This window comes from Bicyclus anynana, chromosome 7 (assembly GCF_947172395.1).
Source record: "Bicyclus anynana chromosome 7, ilBicAnyn1.1, whole genome shotgun sequence".
Classification (NCBI taxonomy): domain Eukaryota; kingdom Metazoa; phylum Arthropoda; class Insecta; order Lepidoptera; family Nymphalidae; genus Bicyclus; species Bicyclus anynana.
In genome coordinates, this window is record NC_069089.1 from 3,133,228 (window position 1) to 3,158,662 (window position 25,435).

At 36.4% G+C, this 25,435-nt stretch overlaps 1 protein-coding gene across 2 annotated transcripts in view; it reads left to right on the forward strand.

Moving 5' to 3' along the window:
* Positions 1-25,435, forward strand: part of LOC112058140 (neuropeptide FF receptor 1-like) — a 95,512-nt gene that overhangs the window by 60,343 nt on the left and 9,734 nt on the right. For both annotated transcript variants that reach the window (XM_052882576.1, XM_052882577.1), the window contains exons 3-5: positions 16,831-16,973; positions 18,805-19,031; positions 24,751-24,856. In XM_052882576.1, coding sequence (XP_052738536.1) covers positions 16,831-16,973; positions 18,805-19,031; positions 24,751-24,856 — 476 coding nt within the window. The remainder of the gene's footprint in view (positions 1-16,830; positions 16,974-18,804; positions 19,032-24,750; positions 24,857-25,435) is intronic.

Here is a 25,435-nt window from a genome sequence, read left to right on the forward strand (position 1 = left end):
ATACACAACTAGCACGTGACAAGGATAAGGTAGGTAATGTTAGATAACAGCTTTAAGCTAAGGTAAGGAATATTTCGAAAATCCAATAATTTGAGCGTAACGCAAGGGCATTGGGAGAGTTTCAAAATTACAAAATAAAACCCTTGTATTTCTGTTCTCGAGCCACAAGCTTTAATCCATCTTGAGATTTCATTGCTAATAAAAATACACACGATTTTAATATTGACAAAATTTAGCTTTTCATTACTCTGATAAAGTAACTGAAGAAAAAAATGCTCCACATACGTTTTGTACTGTTGAATCTTTTCAACGAATCCTGCTTGAGCAAATACCTACTTAGCGCTCAAACGTAATGAGGCAAAGGAGCAATTTGATCATTCAATTTAAATATGCAGATTTAGAATTTTTACCTTCGAAATATACTAGAACGAGATACGGCATAAGAAATATATTCCCTCATCTGTTATTTATTTATGATAAGAAATAAATGATAGAAAATATTCTCATTTACACATTTCAAATGGGTTGCCTAGTCAAATTGCGTCAATATTAAATAATGTATTTTTTTTCATTAAATTTATTTAATCTACTTCCCTCATTGGTTAATTTTAATAATCGTATACAAGGGCAAAGCTACCGACGTATAACCTGTATCAATGATTTGGTGTCTATATATGGAAGCTAAAATTAGTAAAATGTCACACACAATCTCACTTAATCTGGTGCTTTCTGAAAAAAAAAAACTGAATATAGAGTTTTACTTTAGAAATTAACAAGCAATATTTTTTTCCCGGGTCTAGCGCGCGCCCAAAAGGTAAAAAAAAATCATAGGTTTTTCAAATATCCCACATAGCAGAACCAGCCTCACTGTCATATTTATTTAAAGCAAGCATTTTTGTTTCTTGGTAATCTTTACTAAACTAATCTTTACTTTACTTATTGGTTCCCTCCAAGTAATTTTGATACAGGGCCACTCCAAGGCACGCTACTGATTGTACACTTGTTAATAGAATATACCCAACAAAATTGAAAACGTATTTTACGGTTTTTTTCACAATGCAACTGCGGGGTTGCCAGATAGAAACAGTTGAGTAATTTTATTTATATACCCTCAGTTATTTAGTTGTCTAATTTGTGAAATGAAAGCTCAGTTTTGTTTAAAAGTGGCTTTTAATCGTATTTCAAGTTCATGGTTTCATATATTTTGTATGAAATATGAGTCTGGCCGCAATTTAACTAGGCAACCTATTTGTAATGTGTCACTGTGAATATTATCTATCATCTATTTCATATAACTAATAAATACCAGATGAGGGTATATATTTGAATGCCGGCTCTTAGATCATTTGTACCAATCCGAGCTAATGACATCTACGTTATACTCGTCCGCTCAAAGACATATTTTTTACTCAAAGGACAGCAATTTTAGCTAATAATTATAATTGCTAAGTACTTGAGACGTAAGCCTTCTGAGAAAATCGTCTTTAAAATATTTTTACTTTTTAGAGTATTCCTAGACGCTAATTACTTTTTGAGATAGTCATAAAAGTGTTTAGCTAGTATACATAACTTAATACTTTTTAAATAAATTGTCCTACTACTATTAAGATTTTACTCATAAAAAATACTCGTACTCGTAGGTGTGGGTAAAATAACAGGAGCTATTTTTGAACCACTTTGTCATGCCTCAGGGTTTTGAAATTGTGCATGGTTTTTTAGTTCAGGTAAAACATTGTTATAATATTTTTAGGAAACTCAGAAGTGGATTTATAAATAAAAATAAACAGAAATGTTAAACAAAGGTTATAATTCACAACAATTGTCAGGATAACTTAATTAACAAGAGAGAGATTCTCCCTGCCTAACTCAAAGTAATCCAAGAAGAATCACTCCACGACAGATGTTGACGGATCGATCGTCACCACAACACTCCAGCCGAACGTACGGAGGCTTATATCACAAGCCATTCCCAAGCTTAGCCGCCCTGTCTATCTAGATCCCACTATTCATGGATACAACTAGGTGCACCTACCGACAGCGCGAGCCAACACGAGACAGTCGAGTGACGTCATATCCTTTTCAGACTACTTATTTCCTACAATATCTTATTAACGTATGTTAAGTACATTATAGAAATAACTTTGAGCTGCAGCATAAAATAAAAAAAAAAAAAAATTAAATTCATTTATTTCAGCCATTCACCCATATTAAGAAAAACATAAAACAAAAAATCAAAAATTAAATTAAAAAGTCGTAATAGTATAGGTAAAATGTCAGAATAATTTAAAATGTCAGCAAAAAAGCAGTAAGGTCATTATTATTAAAGTCCGTCAGGTTACCTTACAATTTCCGTATCTGCATGGGCACTGTAATATGTCTGTCACAGCAGTGACGGACATAAATACAATTGAGCCTTGCCGCGATAGCTCTAAGAATGCTGTTGGAACTGCCCCTCACCCTTCGGACCATCGACACGCATCTTTTCCTTATAACAGTAAAGCCTCATCCTGACTGCAGCTAGAGTATTTCCTTTCGAGGATAAGGTTAGTACCAGAGATATGATATTGTGTAATCGTTTAATTTTAATAGCAAAAAAATAACTCTGCCACAAATTGAAAGGCGGGAGCTCTGTTTTCAAATATTTTTTGAAATATTATAAAAAAAATTGTCTTTGACGTCACAAAATGCAATAACCTATGTAATATGTATAGACTGAGATTTGTAGAGAAATATTAACAACCATAATCCTCCCTTTTAAACTTGTTTGCTCGGACCATTAATTTCATTACTGCCCATTCTGCCTAAATCTAATAATTTCAACGTTGAAGTGCGAACAATTAAAGCAGGATTAAATTAAAACCAGCAAACGGGACTCAAATTTAATAAAAAAATTCGCCACTAACATATTTTACTTTTTTTGACGATAAACAAGCTAGCATGTACAGAATTAAAATTTTAAAAAGGTTTAAATTTTTAAAACTTTAGAATTTTTACCTAATTTACTTAATAGCATTTTTTTTCCAAAAATAGAGCTTAGGAGATCTTTAGTTATTACACTTGTCAGTAAATTTGAATTTCCTTGAGTGTTTTGATTTGTCTTGTTCAGCAAACAGACGTATAAATTTTGTACGTAAACTTTGGGATTCCAGACTTGAGAATAGGAACAGTTTAAATTTTAGGTCGATGACGAGATAAAGGAGACAAACAGACAAATGTACCGATACTGACAGATTTGACAGACAAAAAAGTAACCTTATAAGGGTTCTGTTTATCCCTTTTGGGGAGCGAAACCCTAAAAATCAGTATAAGAAATTATATCTAAATATTCTCATGATTCAATCAATTACTTGTCATGGTCGGTTAAATAAGTAAATTAAAAAGTTTCCGGATCACTCAGCCAGACCCTTCTCTTTGATCGGCGACCGTGAAAAAACGAGAAATTGGGGAAAGTAAGTTGGCGGAATAATTTATCTGAAAATAATTTCCGGCTAGCCGCATATTTTTATGGATATTACTTACACATTTATGCCTATCCTAACTCACGAAAGTAGGACAGTAAAAAGGCGTAAGCTCGTTGTACCATCGCATATGGATCACCATGTCCTAGATTCGAGTCCTGGGTCAAACCTGGAAAATATTGAAATTTTCTTCCCAGATTCTCATCTGGGAAGAAGATCAGATATAAGTAGTTTTCGATTGTAGAAAATAGATTGATAGCAGTCGAATGTTACGTGTTTGTAATCACTGTAAAATGTGTTCCAAACTGAACTCCACTAGGCGCACACATACAAAATTTCGTGTTTACTTTATATACCTTCTAGCAGATGCACGCGCTTCGTCCGCATGGGATTAAATTTTTCGCAAATCCCGCGGGAGTCATGGATTTTTCCGGGATAAAAAGTAGCTTATGTGTTAATCCAGACTATAATCTATCTCTACTTCAAATTTCAGGCGATTCGGATTAGTAGCCGAGGCATGAAGAGTAACAAACACTCATACCATCAAAATCATAAGGTTTTCGTAAATCTCATAAATCCAAGGATTTATTTAGGATAAAAAATACCCAATGTCCTATGCCTATGTATTTAATCCAGAGTAAAATCTATTTCCATTCCAAATTTCAGCCAAATCGGTTCAGTAGTTGCGACGTTAAAGAGTAACAAACATCCAAACACCCATACAAACTTTCACGTTTACAATATTAGTAGGATGTGTGTGAAAACACCGTGTTGCGAATATATCTCGAAACCAGGCTCGCTCAAGACTTCTTTTCCAGTGTGTTCTAGGCCTACTGTAGACTTAAGAGAATACACGAAATCTCAAGGCACTGCGTTAAAAACGAAAAAGTTATAAACACAAAAGTCAGTCACCAGGGTGTCAAAACACCGTTGTAGCTTTTATGGGTTAAAAACAAACTTAGGAAAACCATCGGCTAATTAGAAGCGTGGGTACTTTGTAAATTAAACATCAAGAAATTGTCCTAAAGGCAACATTTACATTACTCATACAATAGGCATCCATTTATTTGCCTTTTAATTTTCCAAATAAATTAATACTAATTTTCATTTCGCTACGCAAATACTCGATATTAGTGTCGACCTAATAAGTAAACTTGCAACAGTTTTACTGAAATTGTATCGTAATTAATCTTTATTCCAAACAAATTAAAGCGATAGTATTTGTATAGTATATTGAGCTGTGAGAAACAAACACAATAATATTTTGTCTCTCCTCCTTACCTGCCTAAAATTTTCATAAATCCCGCGCTGCGATGTTTCTAAACAATTTTAATATGAAGTAATTTAAAGCGCGCTGATAAAAAAACCTACGCATAAAATTTTCATACCGGGCCACTTATTTAGTTAAAGGTAGGCGTCCACATTTTCGCATCGTAAATATCGGACGCGACGCATCGAACATCGATTTTTACAACGCGTCCAAAGTATCAGCCATATATAGCGTAGTATTCCGTATGACGTCATCAGCACGCATGTCAAAAGTTGCACCTCGGGGCATCAGCATCGGCTTTGCCGACAGTTAGATTCGTGCAATACTGATCAGAGGGCGCAGTTGTATGGATTTCTATAAAAATAATACTAAGATTAGTTTGATGTGATGCGTCCAAAACTTACGATGCGAAGATGTGGACGCCTACCTTTAAACTCTAAAAAACCATGTCGATGACATGTCTGCGTGCGCGGCACGAACACAATCAAAGTTTCGCTGCAATCATCTTGTCAATAAATCTGTTTGCGAACGAATATTAAACGCGTACCGAATGACAGGCGACATTCGTCAGCAATATTTTTTATCCCAACTTTGTACATATCAAGTTAGTGTCAAGCGATCAAAAGGACATACCTACTGTATAACGTTTTATATTAAATTCGAGCTGATTTCTTGTTTTCGTATTATTCTTTGAATGCATTGAAGATTTTTTCGTGCTTTAGGGTTCCGTCCGTTCTCATCTCATCTCAACTCAACCCACTCGATTTCACTCCATTCTACTCCACTCCGCTCCGCGGATTTTGATGCAATTTTTTTTTAATAGATAGGGTGATTGGTGAGGAAGGTTTATATGTTAGGCTACTTTTAATCCCGGAAATCCGTGGTTCCCGTGGGATTTGTGAAAAACTGGATTCCACGCGGACGAAGTCGCGTGCGTCCGCTAGTTGTACAATAATTCCTTCTCAATCGTAGGTAGGATGTGACCTCTGTCTCTGATTTTGGAGGGTGTGGGTTAACTCCAACTTTACAGCTGTGTGCACTTTAAGAAATTAAATATCACGTGTCTCAAACGGTGAAGGAAAACATCGTGAGGAAACCTGCATACCAGAGAATTATCTTAATTCTCTGCGTGTTTGAAGTCTGCCAATCCGCATTGGGCCAGCCTCTCATTCTGAGAGGAGACTCGAGCTCAGCAGTGAGCCGAATGTGGGTTGATAACGACGATGGTTACTGGGTACAGTAAATATTCCCCAATACAATGTCCCTATAGGTGTGACGTCTATACAGGACTTTTTAAATTACTTCCCTGGAACGCGGATGAAAAGCTATCAAACTGCGCAGTCACGTCTCACGGCTAATGTATTGTTATATCGGATGAACATGCAGCTTCCATTGTTGGATATGAAGCGAAACAAGATTTATTTATAGCTGCCAACATAGATATGTTGTTACAATCAAAAAGGCTTAGAGCATCAATGATGTTAGAAGAAAAGTGAGGTATAAGACTAATATCTTAGCATTCCATGGATTCACCGTGCAGGTGCCGGGTCCATCGCGTGGTAGAGAGAAAAACACCAAGCAAAGTCCAGGACTTGTGACTACTGGATGTACGGTAAATGAATTCCTTGACGATCGATCAACACTCCCCTTCTCTGCTCGTGTTGTTCTCCCTGCCTATCCAAATTTGGTAAGATTCTATTAGAGCAGCTTTGGATACTCGTTCTAATATAGAACTAGCTGCACTTCTAGAGAGGCAAGTTATAGATCTTAGGAGGTCTTTAAGCAAGTTATAGAGAGATTTTGCTGGTAATCCTCTCGCACCTACTTCTACGGCGTACAGACTAACTACATAGCCATTTTTAGTTAGTTCATTTGTTAGGTCATAATATTTATTCACTTTTAAATTGTGATCCCTCGGAATGTTAGTCTCCCACGGCACAGTAAGTTCTACATGTACTATTCGCTTTGTTTGTTTGGACAAAAGGAAAATGTCTGGTCTAGATATTATAAAGGCGAAAGTTTGTGTGTAAGTGTGTAAGTATGTTTGTTCCTCTTTTACGCTGCGGCTACTGAAGCGATTTGGCTGAAATTAGGAATGGAAATAGATTTTACTCTGGATTAACACACAGGCTACTTTTCATGCCGGAAAAATCCACGGTTCTCGCGGGATTTGTGATTAACTAATGTGGAATGTTGAGTCAACTGTTATTGTTCCGATAGTTGTTTCAGTCAATGGTCTTATAGCGAAAAGCTTCGACCAACACCTTAAGAAGCTTTCGCTTAACTGCTGGATCAAGAGTCGGATACAGAAGGCAGTAATTCTTGAGACGGGCATATTGTGAGGAGGCTCCTCACTCTGGAGCCCTGACCACCGGTTGCTTGGGCACTCAAATGTCCTGCAGCGGGAGAGTTAATTTTTTTTAAGTTATTAATAGTGTTTTGTATATTTTGTATGTATAACATGTTAAATATTAAAAAAAGGAAAAATAAATAAATGACAGTTATATTAATTGGTTAAGTGAAAATTCGTCGTTTTTCCGCACTTAAGATCTTGAAAAAGACTAGCTCATTCTATCATCTATTGTAATAAATCAAACTACATTTTTATACCACTAAGTATCACTTAAAGGGTTACTTTCGCTTTTCTCTGACACCTATCATAATGTAAGCCTACCCTCGTTTTTGCGTACATTATAAATGTCGTCTGTGGCTGCGGTCTAAAAGCGTTGCCTAAGGCGCGTTGTCATGAAACTGCTGTGTCAAGCTGTTTTGCAAATATAATAAATAGCTAGCAGACACCCCGCGATTTCTCCCGCGTAGTTTGAGTTTTCGTGAGAATACATGTATAAAATATAGCCTATGTTATGCAGATCTAGCTTTTATCAATGACTAGCGGACGCCCGCGATTTCGTCCACGTGGAATTCAGTTTTTCACAAATTCCGCGGGAACTATGGATTTTTCCATGGATGGAAAAAAAGAATTATTCAAATTGGTCCATAAACGGCGAAATTATGCGCGAACACTCATAAAAATATATATATATATATACGGTCAAATTGAGAAATCTCCTGCTTTTTTGAAGTCGGTTAAAAAGTGTATACAGGAAACCGTTGATTTTAAGGTACTTTGTGTATCTACTTTGACTTTGATATGTGAAATGTAGATCAGTTTGAAATTTTGAGTACCAAACGAGTTTTACACTCAAAAGTGCACACGAAACTAATTTACATTGCAGTATAATGCAGATTGACTAAAATGTTCAAGCAGAGTCACTGTCGAAAGTTTGTATGCTAATAAAACATTTACCTTGAAGAGATTTACATTTCACTTATGTTCGTTTTACTGGGACGCTTAAATTTTATCTGGCCCATAAATTTAATTATCAAGTTGTTAAGTCCAGAGCTGTGAATCTTCAATATACTAGATAAAAGTTTATGTGTAACTCAGAATTTAAAGATTTTATCTTGGAGTAAGAACGGTGAAGGAAAACATCGTGAGGAACGGTGAAGGAAAACATCATGAACCTGCATACCAGAGAATTATCTTAATTCTCTGCGTGTGTGAAGTCTGCCTATCCGCATTGGGCCAGCGTGGTGGACTATTGGCCTAACCCCTCTCATTCTGAGAGGAGACTCGAGCTCAGCAGTGAGCCGAATATGGGTTGATGACGACATCTTGGAGTAGCGGAGGCCCGCGACTTCGATCGCGTGGAATTCAGTTTTTACAAATCCCGCGGGAACCACTAATTTTTCCGGGATGATATGCCTATGTATATGTATAATCCATAGTGAAATCTATTTCCATTCGAAATTTCAGCCAAATCGCTTCAGTAGCTGAAAGAAGGGAACAAACATACACAGTTACATTCACACACACGCTTTCGTTTTATAATATTAATATGATTCATTCACATGACCATTTTTTATTCACATGATCATTTTTCCTTCAAATGCTACGTGCATTTGAACTAATCGCATGAAAGCTTTCAACGACAAACAGAGTTTTTAGCCGCTTAATTAAAAAAAATATATCACTTTTATAATCTGAATATCAACGTCGTTATTTATTAGTTGTAGTTCCAATTTTCATGTTCACCTATTTAAAAAGTACAAAAATGTATATCTCGACTTTTCTCCATCATAAATCTGAATGCCGTCCCTGAAAGTACATGAATTCATATTTAAAATCGCATTTGCTTGAAATAGCACGAAATAGTCTTCACCGCTTAGTTTAGTTTGGAATCAGAGTATTTATTTTGTACTAGCTGACGACGCGCGGTTTCACTCGCGTGGTTCTCGTTCTCGTATAAATAATATATAGCCTATAGCCCTCCTAGATAAATGGGCTATCTAACACTGAAATAATTTTTCAAATCGGACTAGTAGTTCCTGAGAATCGCGCGTTCAAACAAACAATCTCTTCAGGTTCGTAATATTAAGTATAGATTTAGCAAACAAAATGTTTTTGCCCTCTGACTGCCCGCAACGTGCTGTCGCATTAAATATCGCTCGGCCTCGCTCCACGGTGGTTTACTGTGGGAATATATATTTTTAAACTTGACGTGGGATGAACCTCTGGGAAGCCTCAGGCTTTCGGCTTGATGAATGTTTCGCTCGGCGGTAAAAAAGGCTGAAAATACGTTTTCAGGATTACGATTTGTTACAGTCGATTATTAGTACATTAGTACATCTCCATATACTTCTTTTTTATTTATTTGGTTAACCAACAACCTTACATTTCTTACAAGCTATATAATATTTTAACAATATAAGGTCGGGCTGGTGGGAGGCTTCGGCCGTGGCTATAGCGATTTAGCGTTCCGGTACGATGCCGTGTAGAAACCGAAAGGTGTGTGGTTTTTCATCCTCCTCCTTGACAAGTTAGCCTGCTTCCATCTTAGACTGCATCATCACTTACCATCAGGTGAGATTGTAGTCAAGGGCTAACTTGTAAAGAATTAAAAAAAAAGGTATCAAGGCAAAATGTTCGGCCACTTATAGGTTAAAACTACATACTCTAAACAATAAGATTTTCTAAATATTACAATACTAATTAAAGTTAAACAGCTTTACAGCTACACACAGGTAAAAGAATATTCATACAAAATTGAAAAGAAAAATCACAATCGCTTATATACATCTTAGAAAATATATATCTATACATATTTACTTTTAACGCGGTTATACGTGGGCCACAGTTGTATGGGTGGGTGGTGGCGGTGGGTATTCTCCTTTATTTTAACCAAACGCAAAGGTATGACGTTAATAGACGAAATCTGAAATCATAAAATTACGGGAAAACCTATAAGAGTTTTATATAAATAGGGGTCACTTTTAGGAAGTAAGATGAAAATTTTTGCATTGGATACCTATTTTTTGATTTATTTGATAATTTTATTTATTGTATATTATGTTACCGTTAAATTGTAATCTGTCGATATATTGTGAACTGAACATACTGATTACAATTTAACGTATTATTTTTCGATATATTGTAATCTATCGACAGATTACAATATCGGCAGACACAATATATCAGATTACAAATATCGCGAGTGAGATTATAAATTATCGTATTTTACAATTTAACGGTGATATATGTATAGGATAAGATATAGACGAATTCAGCTTTGATCACTAGTGTGGTGAGTATATTGAACTCGCGTACACACTGCGTAAGCGTAAGCCGTCGCTGCGTCATATCACGACGCCATCAAATGTTATGGTCTATTATTTTCATGGGCTCGTGTAAAACAATATGGCCAAAGGCGTGTTGGAATAGGACATGGCGATTATGGGCTTATGCCATCATTCCACTGCCATCGAATTATCACCGACGTCAATGGGGTATTAATCTAATAAAATGTAAAACTCAATAACACTTTTTTATAATCATCTAATCTATACTAAAATTATAAAGCTGAAGAGTTTGTTTGTTTGATTGAACGCGCTAATCTCAGGAACTACTGATCCGATTTGAAAAATTCTTTCAGTGTATTAGGGATAGGGGACCACGCGGGTAAAACCGCGCGGCGTCAGCTAGTTTCACTATAAATGTGAAAGTTTGTATGTGTCTTTGTTACACTTTCACGCAAAAACTACTTAACGGATTTGGCTGAAATTTAAAAAAGAAGAAGAAATATACTTTATTGTACACTAGAAACAAAAATAAATAATAACTTATAATAAAACTTAGAAACGTACATACAATTGGCGATCTTATCGCTAAAGAGCGATCTCTTCCAGACAACCACTGTGGAAGAGAAAACATAAGGACAGATTCGGGAACAGAGATAAGTTATACCCTTGATTACCATAAAAGGTTGTTTTATTCCCGGAAAAAGCCATGGTTTTCGCAAGATGTGTAAAAAACTGAATTTCTTGCTATTTGTAGGTATCTCGTGTAGAAACCGAAAGGGGTGTGGATTTTCACAAGTTAGTTTTACAAGTTAGTCCGCTTCCAATTTAGATTGCATCATCACTTACCATCAGGTGAGATTGTAATCAAGGGCTTACTTGTAAAGAATAATAAAAAAAAAACCTATACATCTCGTAGGAGCATAGGTTGATAAACTTTGTGCCTTCATAAAATTTGCTATTTCCGGCTATCGCAGCCTTCTATTTTTAATCCCCGACGCAAAAAGGGTGGTGTTATAAGTATGATACGTCTGACTGTCAGTCTGTCTGTGGCACCATAGCTCCCAACTATGTGCAGGTTTTTTAGACATGTTTGATGAAAATCGGTTTAACCGTTTAAAAGTTCTGGGGGTTGAAAGTGGAGAAGAATACCCCTATGTCTGCAAATATACTCGAGTGGGGTCTCAAATGAAAGAGCACTGAATGAGATTGATGACTTGATCGAGAGTGTAATTAATAATTTCATGACCTTCGGGGATTTTACATAATTTTGAATTTTATGTTACGAGTATGTACCTACATTATTCAAATCGATTTTGCCTTGTGTCTACTGGTTATGCTATATTGTTTATGTGACCAAAAAAAATATTTTTAGGCCAGACATAAAAAAAAATAATGTAGTGTATGTGTAGTAGGTAGGTATATATTCGTAAACTAGCGGACACCCGCGACATCGTTCACGTGACATCCCGCGGAGAATACTTCGGGATGAATAGTCTATATGATGCTTCACAACCTCATCTACCTTCCAGTGCAAGTCCCATTAAAATCAGTTCAGTCATTCCAAAGATTAGCCGGACAAATAGAAAGACAGATAGACAGACATAATTAAAAAAAACTTGTTTGTGGTTATGTATCGTGTAAATAACTATAAGAACGATTACACAAACACACAGTTATCTTGGAATCACAGACACAATTTTATTTATATGTGTATTGAATGAGTTTGAGATGAATTCCACTTTATAACATGGTGTAAACCGACGCACTTAATTAATTCTGGATTATCTTCCTAGGTACTCCTTCTACGAGTATGAGGTACAAGTATTTGGGTGACGCTATTTGTATGTAAATTTTCTAATACATATCCCATGTTATAACGTCAAACAAGAATATTAATCTTACATAGTATTAAGGACTATACATAATACCATAAGATTTAGACGGCCTCTGTGGCGCAGTGGTATGTGCGATGGATTTACAAGATGGAGGTCCTGGATTTGATCCCGGCTGGTCCTCGGTCCACCTAATGGGGGGTCGACCAACACTGCGCTTTCCGGTGCGGGGTCGCCATTCCAGTACCTTGAGACCCCAACGTCCATCGGCTCTTCAAACTATTTGGCCTGCCCATTGCCACTTGAGCTTCGCGACTCGCTGAGCTATATCAGTGAATTTGGTTCTTCTGCGGATCTTCTCATTTCTAGTAGTATATTAAGATATAATATTAGTATAGATAGACAAGATAATCAAAATGCCTAAACAGAAAACGCGTGGTATAACATTAATTAGTTTATGAAGTTCTAAAGCCGATACGCGGCGACTTACAAACTTGCATTATCCGCTATATACCCGAGCCAACTACAACTAGAAGATGGAAAAGTTACGCACGTAATGAGTACTGAAAGAAGTTTAACTTTTATCCAAGCTACAAATAAACAAATTTATGTCTTTGATGACCTTTCTGGTACAATTGGTAATGCTGTGGTCATAAAATAACACATAGATAGTGTATAGTCGAGTGATTCGTAAGCCGTTTTATGTGCCCCGAAATGGGAGCCCTTGGCGCAATGCTACGCTACGATAAGTATGCTTGTGTGCGTGTCCGCGAGGGAAGTGAGCTCAGCTCACGTTCATATAGTTATAGAAGTGGCTTATAACTTGGCGCTTAAATTAATTGTGGTCAAATAATCTATATTTCTCTTAAATTAAAATAAGGATTCTATTAAAATTAAAATAAGTGAATAAATCTAACTAAATAAAAAGAAATAAATAAAATTATAACCCAAGTTTTTGAGTTATATCAAGATGGCGCCCATAAAGCAACTATGACATGACAATTGACAGCAAAAAATGACTGTGTTGAAAATGTCATAAATCCGCCATTACTACCCATACCAGTGTTGCATTTCTTGGGAGAGAATGAATATTATTTCGAAAGAATTAAAGTAAATTCGTAGATCTGTATACTGGAAACAAGTTAAAAATTGTATTTTATTTTATTTCTGCAAGGGTACAATGACTAATCCTGGGCTGGGCTCCATACAATTTTGGACCACCTCTTTTGTACGCCTTCAAATTTTATGTCTCCGAGACGAGTCCTTTGATGCGGTAACAAAAGTACTATCATAAAGGTATAATAAAGGTATAATATGGTCTTTCCTACGGCTGATTCGGCTGATTCGATACGAGTATGTGTGTGAATTATTTTATTAAGATTTTTTCTTATTGTAATACAAGTACAGTATTAAATTAGTCTTAATATTCGGTTCTTTATGTCCAAGGCAGCAGACTGCCTAGGCTCTAGACTTCGTTTTCGAGAAACCTAATACTGTTTAAACATCTGCTAACGACCATAAAGTACATATAAATGAGTATATTAAACATTATGATGAACAAACACGGGGCAATTTTGTTAAAAGCCCGTCTCAGAGAGGTGTGATGTTTCATAGGAAACAACATGTGAAAATTGATAAATGTTTTATATTATTTTCTAAACACACGTCAATCGTCAACACCTTAAGATCAACGTTGACGCAACGATGTGCCGCCAACATTATTTTAGGTTTAACAACCTCAGGTTACAGGCGAGCTGATATTATGATAGGTCGATAATATGAGCATCATAAAACGTGATCGTAGAGTGACTACGAAATGAATAATCATTTACAGGCGATAAGTTTCCACTTAAAGGACCATTTGATTTTTGTTTTTTTTTATTTTGTTAGCTCGGCTCACTGTTGAACATGAGTCTCCGCTCCGAATGAGAGGAGTTAAGCTAATAGTCCACCACGCTGGCCCAATGCGGATTGTCAGACTTTACACACGTAGACAATTAAGAAAATTGTCAGGTATGCAGGTTTTTTTTCACGATTTTACTTCACCATTTGAGGTACGTAATATTTAATTTCTTAAAATGCACATAACTGACAAGTTAGAGAACTAGATCTAGAACTAGGAGAGATCCTACGTCCTCCGAATCATATCCTCTGGGCTATCACGATCGATACTTAGTAAAGAAGAAATCTGAGGCAAAATAATTAAGTTATTAATATTATTAAACACACCTGCATCGTTTTCTTGCAGACCTCACAGTAATCTTGCTTAGCGGCAGAAATGAACATTGTTGAATTTTCTTGGATGAGTTTTGGCAAAGTACCTAGCTCTTTGTCAAAGATTATCCAGGAAAGTAAGATCTTGTGCTAAATGGTTATAGACAGCGTTTTCACAAACGAATTAATAACCTAATATAATAATAACAAGCGTTAATAAAATTTTAGCAAGCATTTTTGGTTTTTTGAAGCTTTAACCTCTCAGTTCAACTCTAACGAAATAAACGAACCGATTAAACAATATATCACGTCTGAGCACGGATAGGTTACAGAATAGGTTATTTGAGCGTGTATTGAGGTTCTGAAACATTTGCCGCAAGATAGTAAATCCCTCTGAGGATAAAATCTAACAACTATGTACAAACAGAGTGTCTGTGTGTTGAACATAATACTGAAAAGAGGTGATATATTTTTTCTAATTTTTCATGTATTTGTTTATGGTAATACTAGCGGACGCTTGGGATAAAAAGTAGCCTATGTGTTAATCCAGGATATTATCTATCTTCGTTATAAATTTCAGCTAAACCGGTTGAGTAGTTGCAGCGTTAAAGAGTAACAAACATCCATACAAACTTTCGCGTTTTTAATAGTATAGTAGGGTATGATTTATTATTACTCAGATTTTAATGACGTTAACAGATATACTTGTTGGTTATGCGTGGCTTTGTATTATTATTTGATTTATATTAAAATCTCACTTAAGTAAATTAAAGATACCCTCAAATAACTGTCAAAACAGGGGTACTTTTTGCATAATGTAACCCTCTCACTCGTTTAGACTATGCAAAATTTTCGAAATGCACACTTTTTAGCTAGTAATTCGACTAACCTTTCCTTTAAGACGCGTTTTTTGAGTACTGATCCATCTTTGACGGGTAATCCTAAACATGCGGCTCTATACGAGAATTAAGGTTCGTACTTGGTGGAGGTACTCATCAGCGTGCCGACTGCCTTCCCTTATATTCATCTGCCGCTTTCGACTATCCCAATATTTCCGCAAATATATTGCAAAGCAACAGCAAATATACTCAGAGGCACAATTATTCGCACACTTTAATAATAAATATGACTAGTAGGCGAGTATATTAAAGTGGGCGGATTATTGTGCCTCTGAGTATATTAAGCTTCCCACGATATAAATAAATAAATAAGCCGTTTATTCCATATTTACATTTACATTTCAAAATTACATTTCATAAGTTGTTAGTAGTTTGTTAGCAGGTTTTCTTAAATTATGTTAGTAATATTATTAGTATGTTCTTATTGAATATACCAAATATGGACCAAGAGGGTGACGGAATGGGTACCAAGGGGCGAAAAAAGAAAAAGAGGTCACCAGAAAAGGAGATGGAGAGACGTCTTCTCACAAACTAGTGGCATGGCTTGGATGCGAAACAAGAAATTATGGAAAGATTTGGAGGAGGCCTACGCCGTACAGGCGACTTGTATTTAGTGTAATTATTTATTTTTAATTAATGTGAGATTGTAAGTTAAAATTGTAAAACGATACTAGAATAAAGGCTTTTTATATTATATTATATTTATATATTAAATATAGACCCCTGAAAGGGTAAATACCTTCTCCATCTTCTTCCACAACTCCCTGTCTTTGCCAGATTTCATTCATCCATCCATTCGTTTCCAGCTATCTGAATGATATCATGAATTAGACCACTACCTCCACCTTACAGCTTCCCATGATAGACGGACATATTCACGTCAAAAAGCAAGTTCAAGAAAGTCGCTGGCGTTTAGGACAAATAAATGATTACTATTTCTCGCCGCTTTACCTCTCGTCACAGTCGAATCGCTCCAAAATAACGGGCTTTCAGATTCTCACACTCGTTATTGAATGTTTGCGCAAAGACTTAGTAGCAGTTTGAAAACTAAAGCTTTAGAAACTGAATTACCGATGTTTGTGCCTTGTGTATTGTGTATTCACATCTATTTCTTGTACTTACATTTAGGGTTAGGTAGGCACGTACGCTAAATCTAAAATCGCAAAAAAAATGCTATGTACTAGTCTACTTGACTTCTTATTTATATTTCTTGATGTTTAGAAGTCCCTACAAAAGGCCTATGTCCTGCTGTGGACGCCTATGTCCTGATGTGATGATGATGATATTAGACGTTTTCCAAAAAGTTGAATCTGTTCCGACAACATTTGAAGCTTCAAGAGGCTGTAGATCTGACAATATACCTCTATTGTCAGAGATAAGAAGGGTCTTGGTCGAAAGATGGACAAGAAATTGGTTCTAAGGGTTCCGCATTTTTATTTTTATGGTACAAAATCCTTAAAAAAAGAAAAAAAATATTACGCGATCCCATTATTCATAAGGTTGTCCATTTGTTGCAGTGTGACGAACATTTTCCTGGTGAACCTGTCGGTGGCCGACCTGCTGGTGACGCTATTCTGTATGCCGGTGCAGATCGCCAAGGCAGTCACACTGCTGTGGTACTTCGGAGAAGTCATGTGCAAGACTGTCAACTTTTTACAAGGTATGCGCAGTTCTATAATATTTTTTTGAGTTGTCTGTCCGTTCGTCCGTGTGTCCGTGTGTCTGTAACCGGGCTGTAATCTCATGAACAGTTAAATAGAACGATTGATGAATTCACAGTGGATGTATTTCTATAACGCAAAATTCACGGTAAATACCCGGCCCATTAATCTAACTACTAGTACTATTTAGTACTATATACTAGTACTATTTAGTATATACTAGTACTATATACTAGTACTATTTAGTACTATATACTAGTACTATATAGGCTGCGTAGTACTATTCACGTATTTTCTGCGTAGTTTCAAATAATCGAAAATTTATTAATTTCATCAATTTATCCTCGCTACAAAATGGGGCTTATTTTTTTTATTATTTTACAAGTTAGCCCTTGACTACAATCTCACCTGATGGTAAGTGATGATGCAATCTAAGATGGAAGCGGTCTAACTTGTTAGGAGGAGGATGAAAATCCACATCCCTTTTGGTTTCTACACGACATCGTACCGGAACGTTAAATCGCTTAGCGGTACGTCTTTGTCTGTAGGGTGGTAACTAGCCACGGCCGTAGCCTTCCACCAGCTAAAAAAGTCAATTATACTCAAATCATTGTTGTGTCCCATCACACAATCACAATTTAAAGAATAAAAAAAACTTTTTCTCTCATTTTTTGCGTACAACACATATTCTTTAACAAAATTTTTTCTAACTTCAAAGCCGTCGAAATCTTAACGAAGAGAAAGCTGTGAGCGATATCTAGTTGTATTGTTAAAGTTGAACCAATTAGGGGTCCAATTAGTGTGATTGCACCAACGCTAGCCGATTAAAGGGCCAATTTTAAGACTCAAACTGGGAGCAAACTCAATCGGCGAAGTTTTAGTTTGTCTTCATTTAAATCGAAATGCTTAATTAATTTCTAAAATTAATAGCAGAGTCAATTTGTTTTTCGAACAAATTATTTGTTTGAGGTCGTTAACTTTTATCGATGTTTTAAAAATATTTTGTTTTCCGATAAAATTTTCCCAGTTGCTTTTTTGTAAATTATGTTAATTGGATAATCTACTTTTAATTTTTAGTTTTATCGGTACTAAATGTCACGATGTATGTAAGCTGAAGAGTTTGTTTGTTTGATTGAACGCGCTAATCTCAGGAACTACAGGTCCGATTTGAAAAATACTTTTAGTGTTAGATAGCCCATTTATCGAGGAAGGCTATAGGCTATATTTTATGCCCTTATTCCTACAGGAACGGGAACCACTCGGGTGAAATCGTGTGGCGTCAGTAAGTGGTATAATATGTACGAGTATCTATAACATACGGCGATTTTTAGATTTTTTACAAGCGACGATTTTAGTAGTAGTCTATGGTATAGGTTGTATTTAGGTTTGTTCCTCCGTAACGCATAAACTATTCATCTTATTTTGCTAAGTAGCATATCAATCTATTCGGTAATATGGTCTGGGTAACATGGCCTACATTTTAACTGACTTAAACGAGTTTACCTTTTTTTCTTATCTTTTAGTCATTTTTCGATAGTCAGGTTACAGCTTTTCCTCTAATAGGGAGGTCTGTGGTGCTAACATGCAACCAACGAGACATTCTCGTGAAGATAAATAGATAAATTACAAGCAACGGCGTTTCAACCGGAAATACAGCTATCTGTTTCATTGCGTTTGGACAAAAGATATGGAACTGGGATAACTCCGCTGCCATTGGAAAATATTTTGTCAATTTCTCATCACTTAATCGCATGTTATCACCAATGTATAAGTGGGTCCTTCAAGTAGACCAATGAAATGCACTCCAAAACAAATTAATTTATTTTTCAGGGGTGGCAGTATCATCCAGTGTGTTCACAATAACAGCCATGTCAGTGGACCGCTACCTGGCCATCACGCAGTCTCTGCGCCAGCCCTGGATGCCCTCAAGACGTGGAGCCTGCAGCCTGCTAGTGGCCTTGTGGCTCATCTCATTCGCCATCTTCGCACCATTGCTGGCAGTTGCTGCGGTGGAGAAGGAAATGGTCCCATCACTGTCGAGAACTAGAAATGGTTCGGTATGTATGATTATGACCTTGTTTACGTAAAATTCATTCTTTATAAGTAAATCTCGGCTGGGCTGCATTCGGGAAACTTCGCGACATCTTTTCATCTAAAATTCCTCAGTGCCTGAAGACAAAAGTCTTCGAACAGTGCGTGTTGCCAGTGATGACCTATGGTTCCGTTCAGAGTCACACAGCGGGCGATTGAACGAGCTATGTTAGGAGTATCTCTGCGTGATCAAATCAGAAACGAGGTGATCCGCAGAAGAACCAAAGTCACAGACATAGCTCAAAGTTGCGAAGCTGAAGTAGCAATGGGCGGGGCACATAGTTCGAAGAGCCGATGGACGTTGGGGTCCCAAAGTGCTGGAATGACGACTCCGCACTAGTAAGCGCAGTGTTGGTCGACCCCCCACCAGGTGGACTGACGACATCAAGCGAGTCGCAGGGATTCGCTAGATGCAGGTGGCTCAGTATCGCGATGTTTGGAAGTCCCTACAAAAGACCTATGTCCTGCAGTGGACGCCCATCGGCTGATATGATGATGAAGTACATCTCATCCAGCGGCTCTCTGCAATCTGCTTGATGTCCTCAGTCCACCTTGGAGTCGACAAACACGTCCACCAACAAGCTACGTCTGGGACCCAACGTCCATCGGCTCTTCGAAATACGTGCCCTGCCCATTGCCTTTTCAGCTTCGCGATTCGCTGAGCTATGTCAGTGAGTTTGGTTTTTCTGCAGATCACCTCATTTCTGATTCGATCTCTCAGAGAAACTCCAAGCATAGCTCGCTCTACGCCCGCTGAGTGACTTTGAACTTTTTTATCTTCTAGTGAAAGTGCAAAATGCGCTTTTAATGGGATTAGTTCGGACATACCTATTACCAGATAAGAGTTTTAAAAAAATTCGTTTGTGTTTTAGTTTCATATGAATAAGAAAAAAAGAGTTATTTTAATAACACAAATTGACACTTTTTATTTATGAGTTACTTTTATTTACACGTTTAACTGGCCGTAGAAATTTATATATTATTCTTTTATATCGGCGGTTAAATTTAAAAAGTCTAGCGAGCAGTTTCTGTTTACAACCTCACCGCATTCATGCGAAGCCAATATGCCCGGCGGAGATGATAAATCTAGTGTAAAATGCGTCAAGAGATAGATAGATTGCTCTAACCTCCTTGGCGCAGTGGTATGCGCGGAGGATTAACAAAACGGAGGTCCTGGGATCGATCCCCGGCTGGGCCGATTGAGATTTTCTTAATTGGTCCAGGTCTGGCTGGTGGGAGGCTTTGGCCGTTGCTAGTTACCACCCTGATTGATTAATGATCGCCAAGCGATTTAGCGTTTCGGTACGATGCCGTGTAGAAACCGAAAGGAGTGTGGATTTTCATCCTCCTCCTAACAAGTTAGCCCGCTTCCATCTTAGACTGCATCATTAATTACCATATCAGGTGAGATTGTAGTCAAGGCAAAGCTAACTTGTATAGAAGAGAAAAAATATGAAAGAGTAAGTTGTGAACCTATTACAAAAAGGTAAAATTGTGTAGTTACATTGTTTGAAGAGTCGATGGACGTTGGGGTTCCAAGGTTCCGGAATGGCAACCACGCACTGGAAAGCGCAGTGTTGGTCGACCCCCTACTAGGTGGAGAGGATATCAAGCGGATTGCAGAAAGCTGCTGGATGTTGGCGGGTCCAGACCGTTGTGCTTGGAAGTCTATGCAATATGCAAGAGGCCTATGTCCAGCAGAGTACGTCCATCGGCTGATAATAATGATGGTGATGATGAAAGTTTGTGAAAGTGTGTGTTGAAGGGGGTAATCACCAGATCTACGGAACCGATTTTGATAACTATTTTACTACTGAAAACCACGTTATTTGTGAGTGTAGGCTATATTTTATCTCGTATCCTCACGGGAACTACGCGGGTGAAACCGCGGGCCGTCGGGTAGTTATATTATAAACTAGCGGACGCCTGCGACTTCGTCCGCATGGATTTCAACTTTTCACAAATCCCAAAGGAACCATGAATGTTATTATACATATATACTTTCCTCTTCAATCATTCTATCTATTTTAAAGATTTAAGCATACATAGGGGCAGAGAAAGCGAATTTGTTTTATAGTATGTAGTGAATCTCGTTGAGCAAGTTTATATGCAAGAGTTCTAGGCAAACATGTTAAATATTTAATGTAATGTTGCTTGAACAACAATATAGTGTTAGCAAGTTTGTTTCGACGTACATATTGAAGCAATATTAGCTACTGTTTGAACGCTCAGATTTCAAGTCAAACATGATTGAAAATGTATTGGTTCCTAACGGTATAGTTGTTTGAACTGCAACCGACTTTACTCCTGTATCACAGTATGTGTCCTTTATCCTCTATGTATATAACAAGAGCATATTTAGAAATATAAATATATAAATATATGCTTTGTTAGGTGTAATGCAACATTAAATCAATCAATGACATATAATTAAAAAATGAAGTAAAAAATTAAAAATTAATGTCAGAAATTAAAATTAAAATAGTCAATTATTTATAAGAAAATCATAACTGATTACATTTACTGTTGCATTCAGAATTTGTCATTTATTTATATTTTAAATTTGTGTATACAGTCTATTTGCTTTAGATAAAGTTTTTCGTATTTTGTTTATAATTTTATAACGATTAATTTAATCGTTATAAAAACAAATAAAAACAGTTAATATACAAGGATATTATAACCTTTCTATTTACTTTTGTGTCATACTTAATAGACAAGCTTTTGTAGATAAAAACAATAAGAAATAAAATGGAAACAGACGTTATCGTACATATATAAATATTTTCTTACACGGTAATTTGAAACTAAAGCGGTAATGTAAGGTCTCCAAGCCTCCACTTCTGAGAAGAAACCTACAACAGAATCACCGTGAATGCGATAGACATATAGAATGTCGAAACATATATATCTAATATATAAAATTCTGGTGTCACAGTTTTCGTTGCCTTACTCCTCCGAAACGGCTTGACCGATTTTGATGAAATTTTTTGTGCTTATCCGGTATCTATGAGAATAGGCCAACATCTATTTTTATACCCCTAAGGGTAAGGTAGGGGTAAGTTAGAGGTAGTTGAAAGTTTAGACCGAGTTTCACGCGGACGAAGTCGCGGGCGTCCGCTAGTATATATATATTATTTTACTTTTGCTATTAACGTTTTATAAATCAGTAGGCGTTGAATAAAATGTAAGGCAGGTGGCTTTTATGGCATATGGAGACGTGACGCTTTTTCCTTATTCATTATTTATAACTTCTGCAGTCTAACTTAAGGTGCTCTCATTTATGGGTGCTAATATCATAAGAAGTAAAGTTTGTAAGGTTGTTGGGAGTAATGTCTGGATCTACTTAACCGATTTTGAAAATTCTTTTAACAATTAGCCATGTTATATGTGTGAGGCCATATTTTATAAACGTTTAATTATAGTGACGGGAACTACCGGTGAAAACGCGGCGCGTCTGCTAATCCATAATCTATACTAATATTAAAAAAAGCTGAAGAGTTTGTTTGTTTGATTGTACGCGCTAATCTCAGGAACTACTGGACTGATTTGAACAGGAACCACGCGAGTAAAACCGCGCGGCGTCAGCTAGTCTTATATTAATATTAAATGCGAAAGGTTATATCACGAAATCAAAAACTTTCAAAAACCGCTTGACGTACAAACATGAAATTTGGCAGGGAGGTAGTTTATAGATAGTGAAGTTCCGCTAAGAACGGCAAAATCCGTTCTTAGCTAGGTTTCAAAATCAGTTTTTAGGAGGCTTCGACCGTGGCTAGATACCACCCTCCCGGAAAGACGTACGAAGTACGATGCCGTGCAAACCCATAGGTGTGTGGATTTTCATCCTCCTAACAGGTTAGCCAGCTTCCATCTTAGATTGCATCATCATTTACCATCAGGTGAGATTGTAGTCAAGGGCTAACTTGTAAATAATTAAAAAAAAATACTCTTGAAAGTACTTGACCACGCTTATCAAACTACCGTCTTAAAAAAACCTATTCACTTAGTCCGAAGCAAGATTTTTATTAAAGAAAATTGTATTGGCAAAAGGCCAACGTTGAAAGAGCAAACCCTGAAAGGGTCATTAAAATCGGATCTGCAAACGTAGGGCAAGTTACGTTTATATCAAAGAAGTAAGGGGAAAGCTATTTTTAGAAAACCTTTCAGTATACAGCTGTTGTGCGAACGGAGAAAGGAAGGCGATAAGTTAGGTAATGTCGAGGGTGAAATATGTAAAATGGTGAAGCTGTTTCATCAAAGAAACAAATCATGCCCGTTTGTATTTTGTGTTTGTGTGTGTTCTGTGGATTTCGTTGTACTCGTAACTAACAAACTTTTGACAGCCTCCGTGGTGCAGTGGTATGCGCGGTGGATTTACAAGACGGAGGTCCTGGGTTCGAACCCCGGCTGGGCAGATTGAGATTTTCTTAATTTGTCCAGGTCTGGCTGGTGGGAGGCTTCGCCCGTGGCTAGTTACTACCCTGCCGGCAAAGACGTACCGCCAAGCAATTTAGCGTTCCGGTACGATGCCGTGTAGAAACCGAAAGGGGTGTGGATTTTCATCTTCCTCCTAACAAGTTAGCCCGCTTCCACCTTAGACTGCATCATCACTTACTATCAGGTGAGATTGTAGTCAAGGGCTAACTTGTAAAAAAAAAAAAAGTGAAATGCCAGAAAATGTATAGAAGTTTAACCCATTAAAACAAATTAATTTGCAACAACATATTATATATCATTTTATTAGATTTTTTGTACTATTAATCAAATATTACCTTTTAACCCTTAATAACTAGGGGTATAAAAATAAATCTAAGTTGAAGTTTGATTTTAAGGTTACGTATGTGCAATTTAATAAGAAAAAGATAGAACAATCATGACGATTATTTCTTTGTAAATACACAGGCAAAACAAGCGTGATTTTTTTGTTTTTAAATTACTCCGAGGTGTATTACGTGTTTTGACAGTTTGACAATGTTATGACAGTTTATTTTTACATTTTGATCAGTCTTCTCAGCTCTGGATTCTAGCCATTTCGAACCTAAAGTGATTAAAATGGAATAAAAACGCTTTAGAGGGCTCGAACCCAAGGTCGAAATAAGGTTTTTAAAAAATAAGTAAACAATATTTGCTGCGAGGAAATAACGTAATGATGAAGAATTAATTACCTACTTTTTTGACAGATTTTTATTCCGGAGTTTAATAGTAAAAATGATTTATTAAAAACAATTATTTAAAAATTGGATATTAATTTTAGTACATAATATATACATTTTCCGCAAAATTCTCAGTTAGGACTGGGTCAGGATCTGGCATTTTCCTTTGACTTCGATCACACTTCATGTTCTGATGACTTAATAACGCAGTCACATCACAATTTTACATAATAAAATAATATGTGGAAATTATTATTGGTCGTTTACTCACTATATCATTAGTGATAGTGTTGGTCGATCCTCTAGGTGGACCAAAGACATCAAGCGGCGGCTCGAGACCGTTGTGCTTTGAGGTCCATGACGCCTATGTCCAGCAGTGGACGTCCATCGACTGATAATGATGATGATGATGACTCACTATATTATTTACACACACTATATTTACAACCAATATATCACAAGGCAAACTTTTCTTTCATTGAATGTAAAAATATGTTTGTTGCAATAAGTGTATTTTAAATTTTTTCAGGTGTACGTAGAAACAACAATTGAATTCTGCACAGAAAAATGGCCCGATACCATAAGAAAAGAGTTATTCGGCACTTTCAGTTTCATACTCGTCTACGCAGTGCCTGGTGAGTTACGTTAATTTAATTTAATTGTAATTGTATTTATTAATTTATGCTTAGTACTAGTAACTCGTTTAACTATACTCAGGAGGAGGATCAGGAGATTGTTTTCTTTCGTTTTGAAAAATTAAAGCTCATTTTACATAAAATAACATACATTGTTTGTTAATCATAGTTTTTTTGTTAATCATATTTCTTGAAAAAAAAAACAAAAATTTGTAGATTTCGTTGCAATTATGCAAAAGGAATTAAAAAAAAAAACATACATACAGCCGAACGTAGAACCTCCTCCTTTTTGGAAGTCGGTTAAAAAGAAGAAAAAAGTTTGCAAATGTCAGATTTTCAATAATCAGGTTAAAAGATTTTATGATCAGCATCTAATCGAGATTTACTTTGAGTTTACCATTGCGATAGAAAATATTTGGATTTTATTACCAAAAATATTTACTGAATAAATTATTAACTGAAGGTAATATTACAACACGGCTATTTCATACTAACTAACCCAAATTCCCTTCCTTTTGTCTTGAAATTTGTTCTAAAAACCCTTTCTAAGTAGGCCATAAATATTTATTGGCATAACAT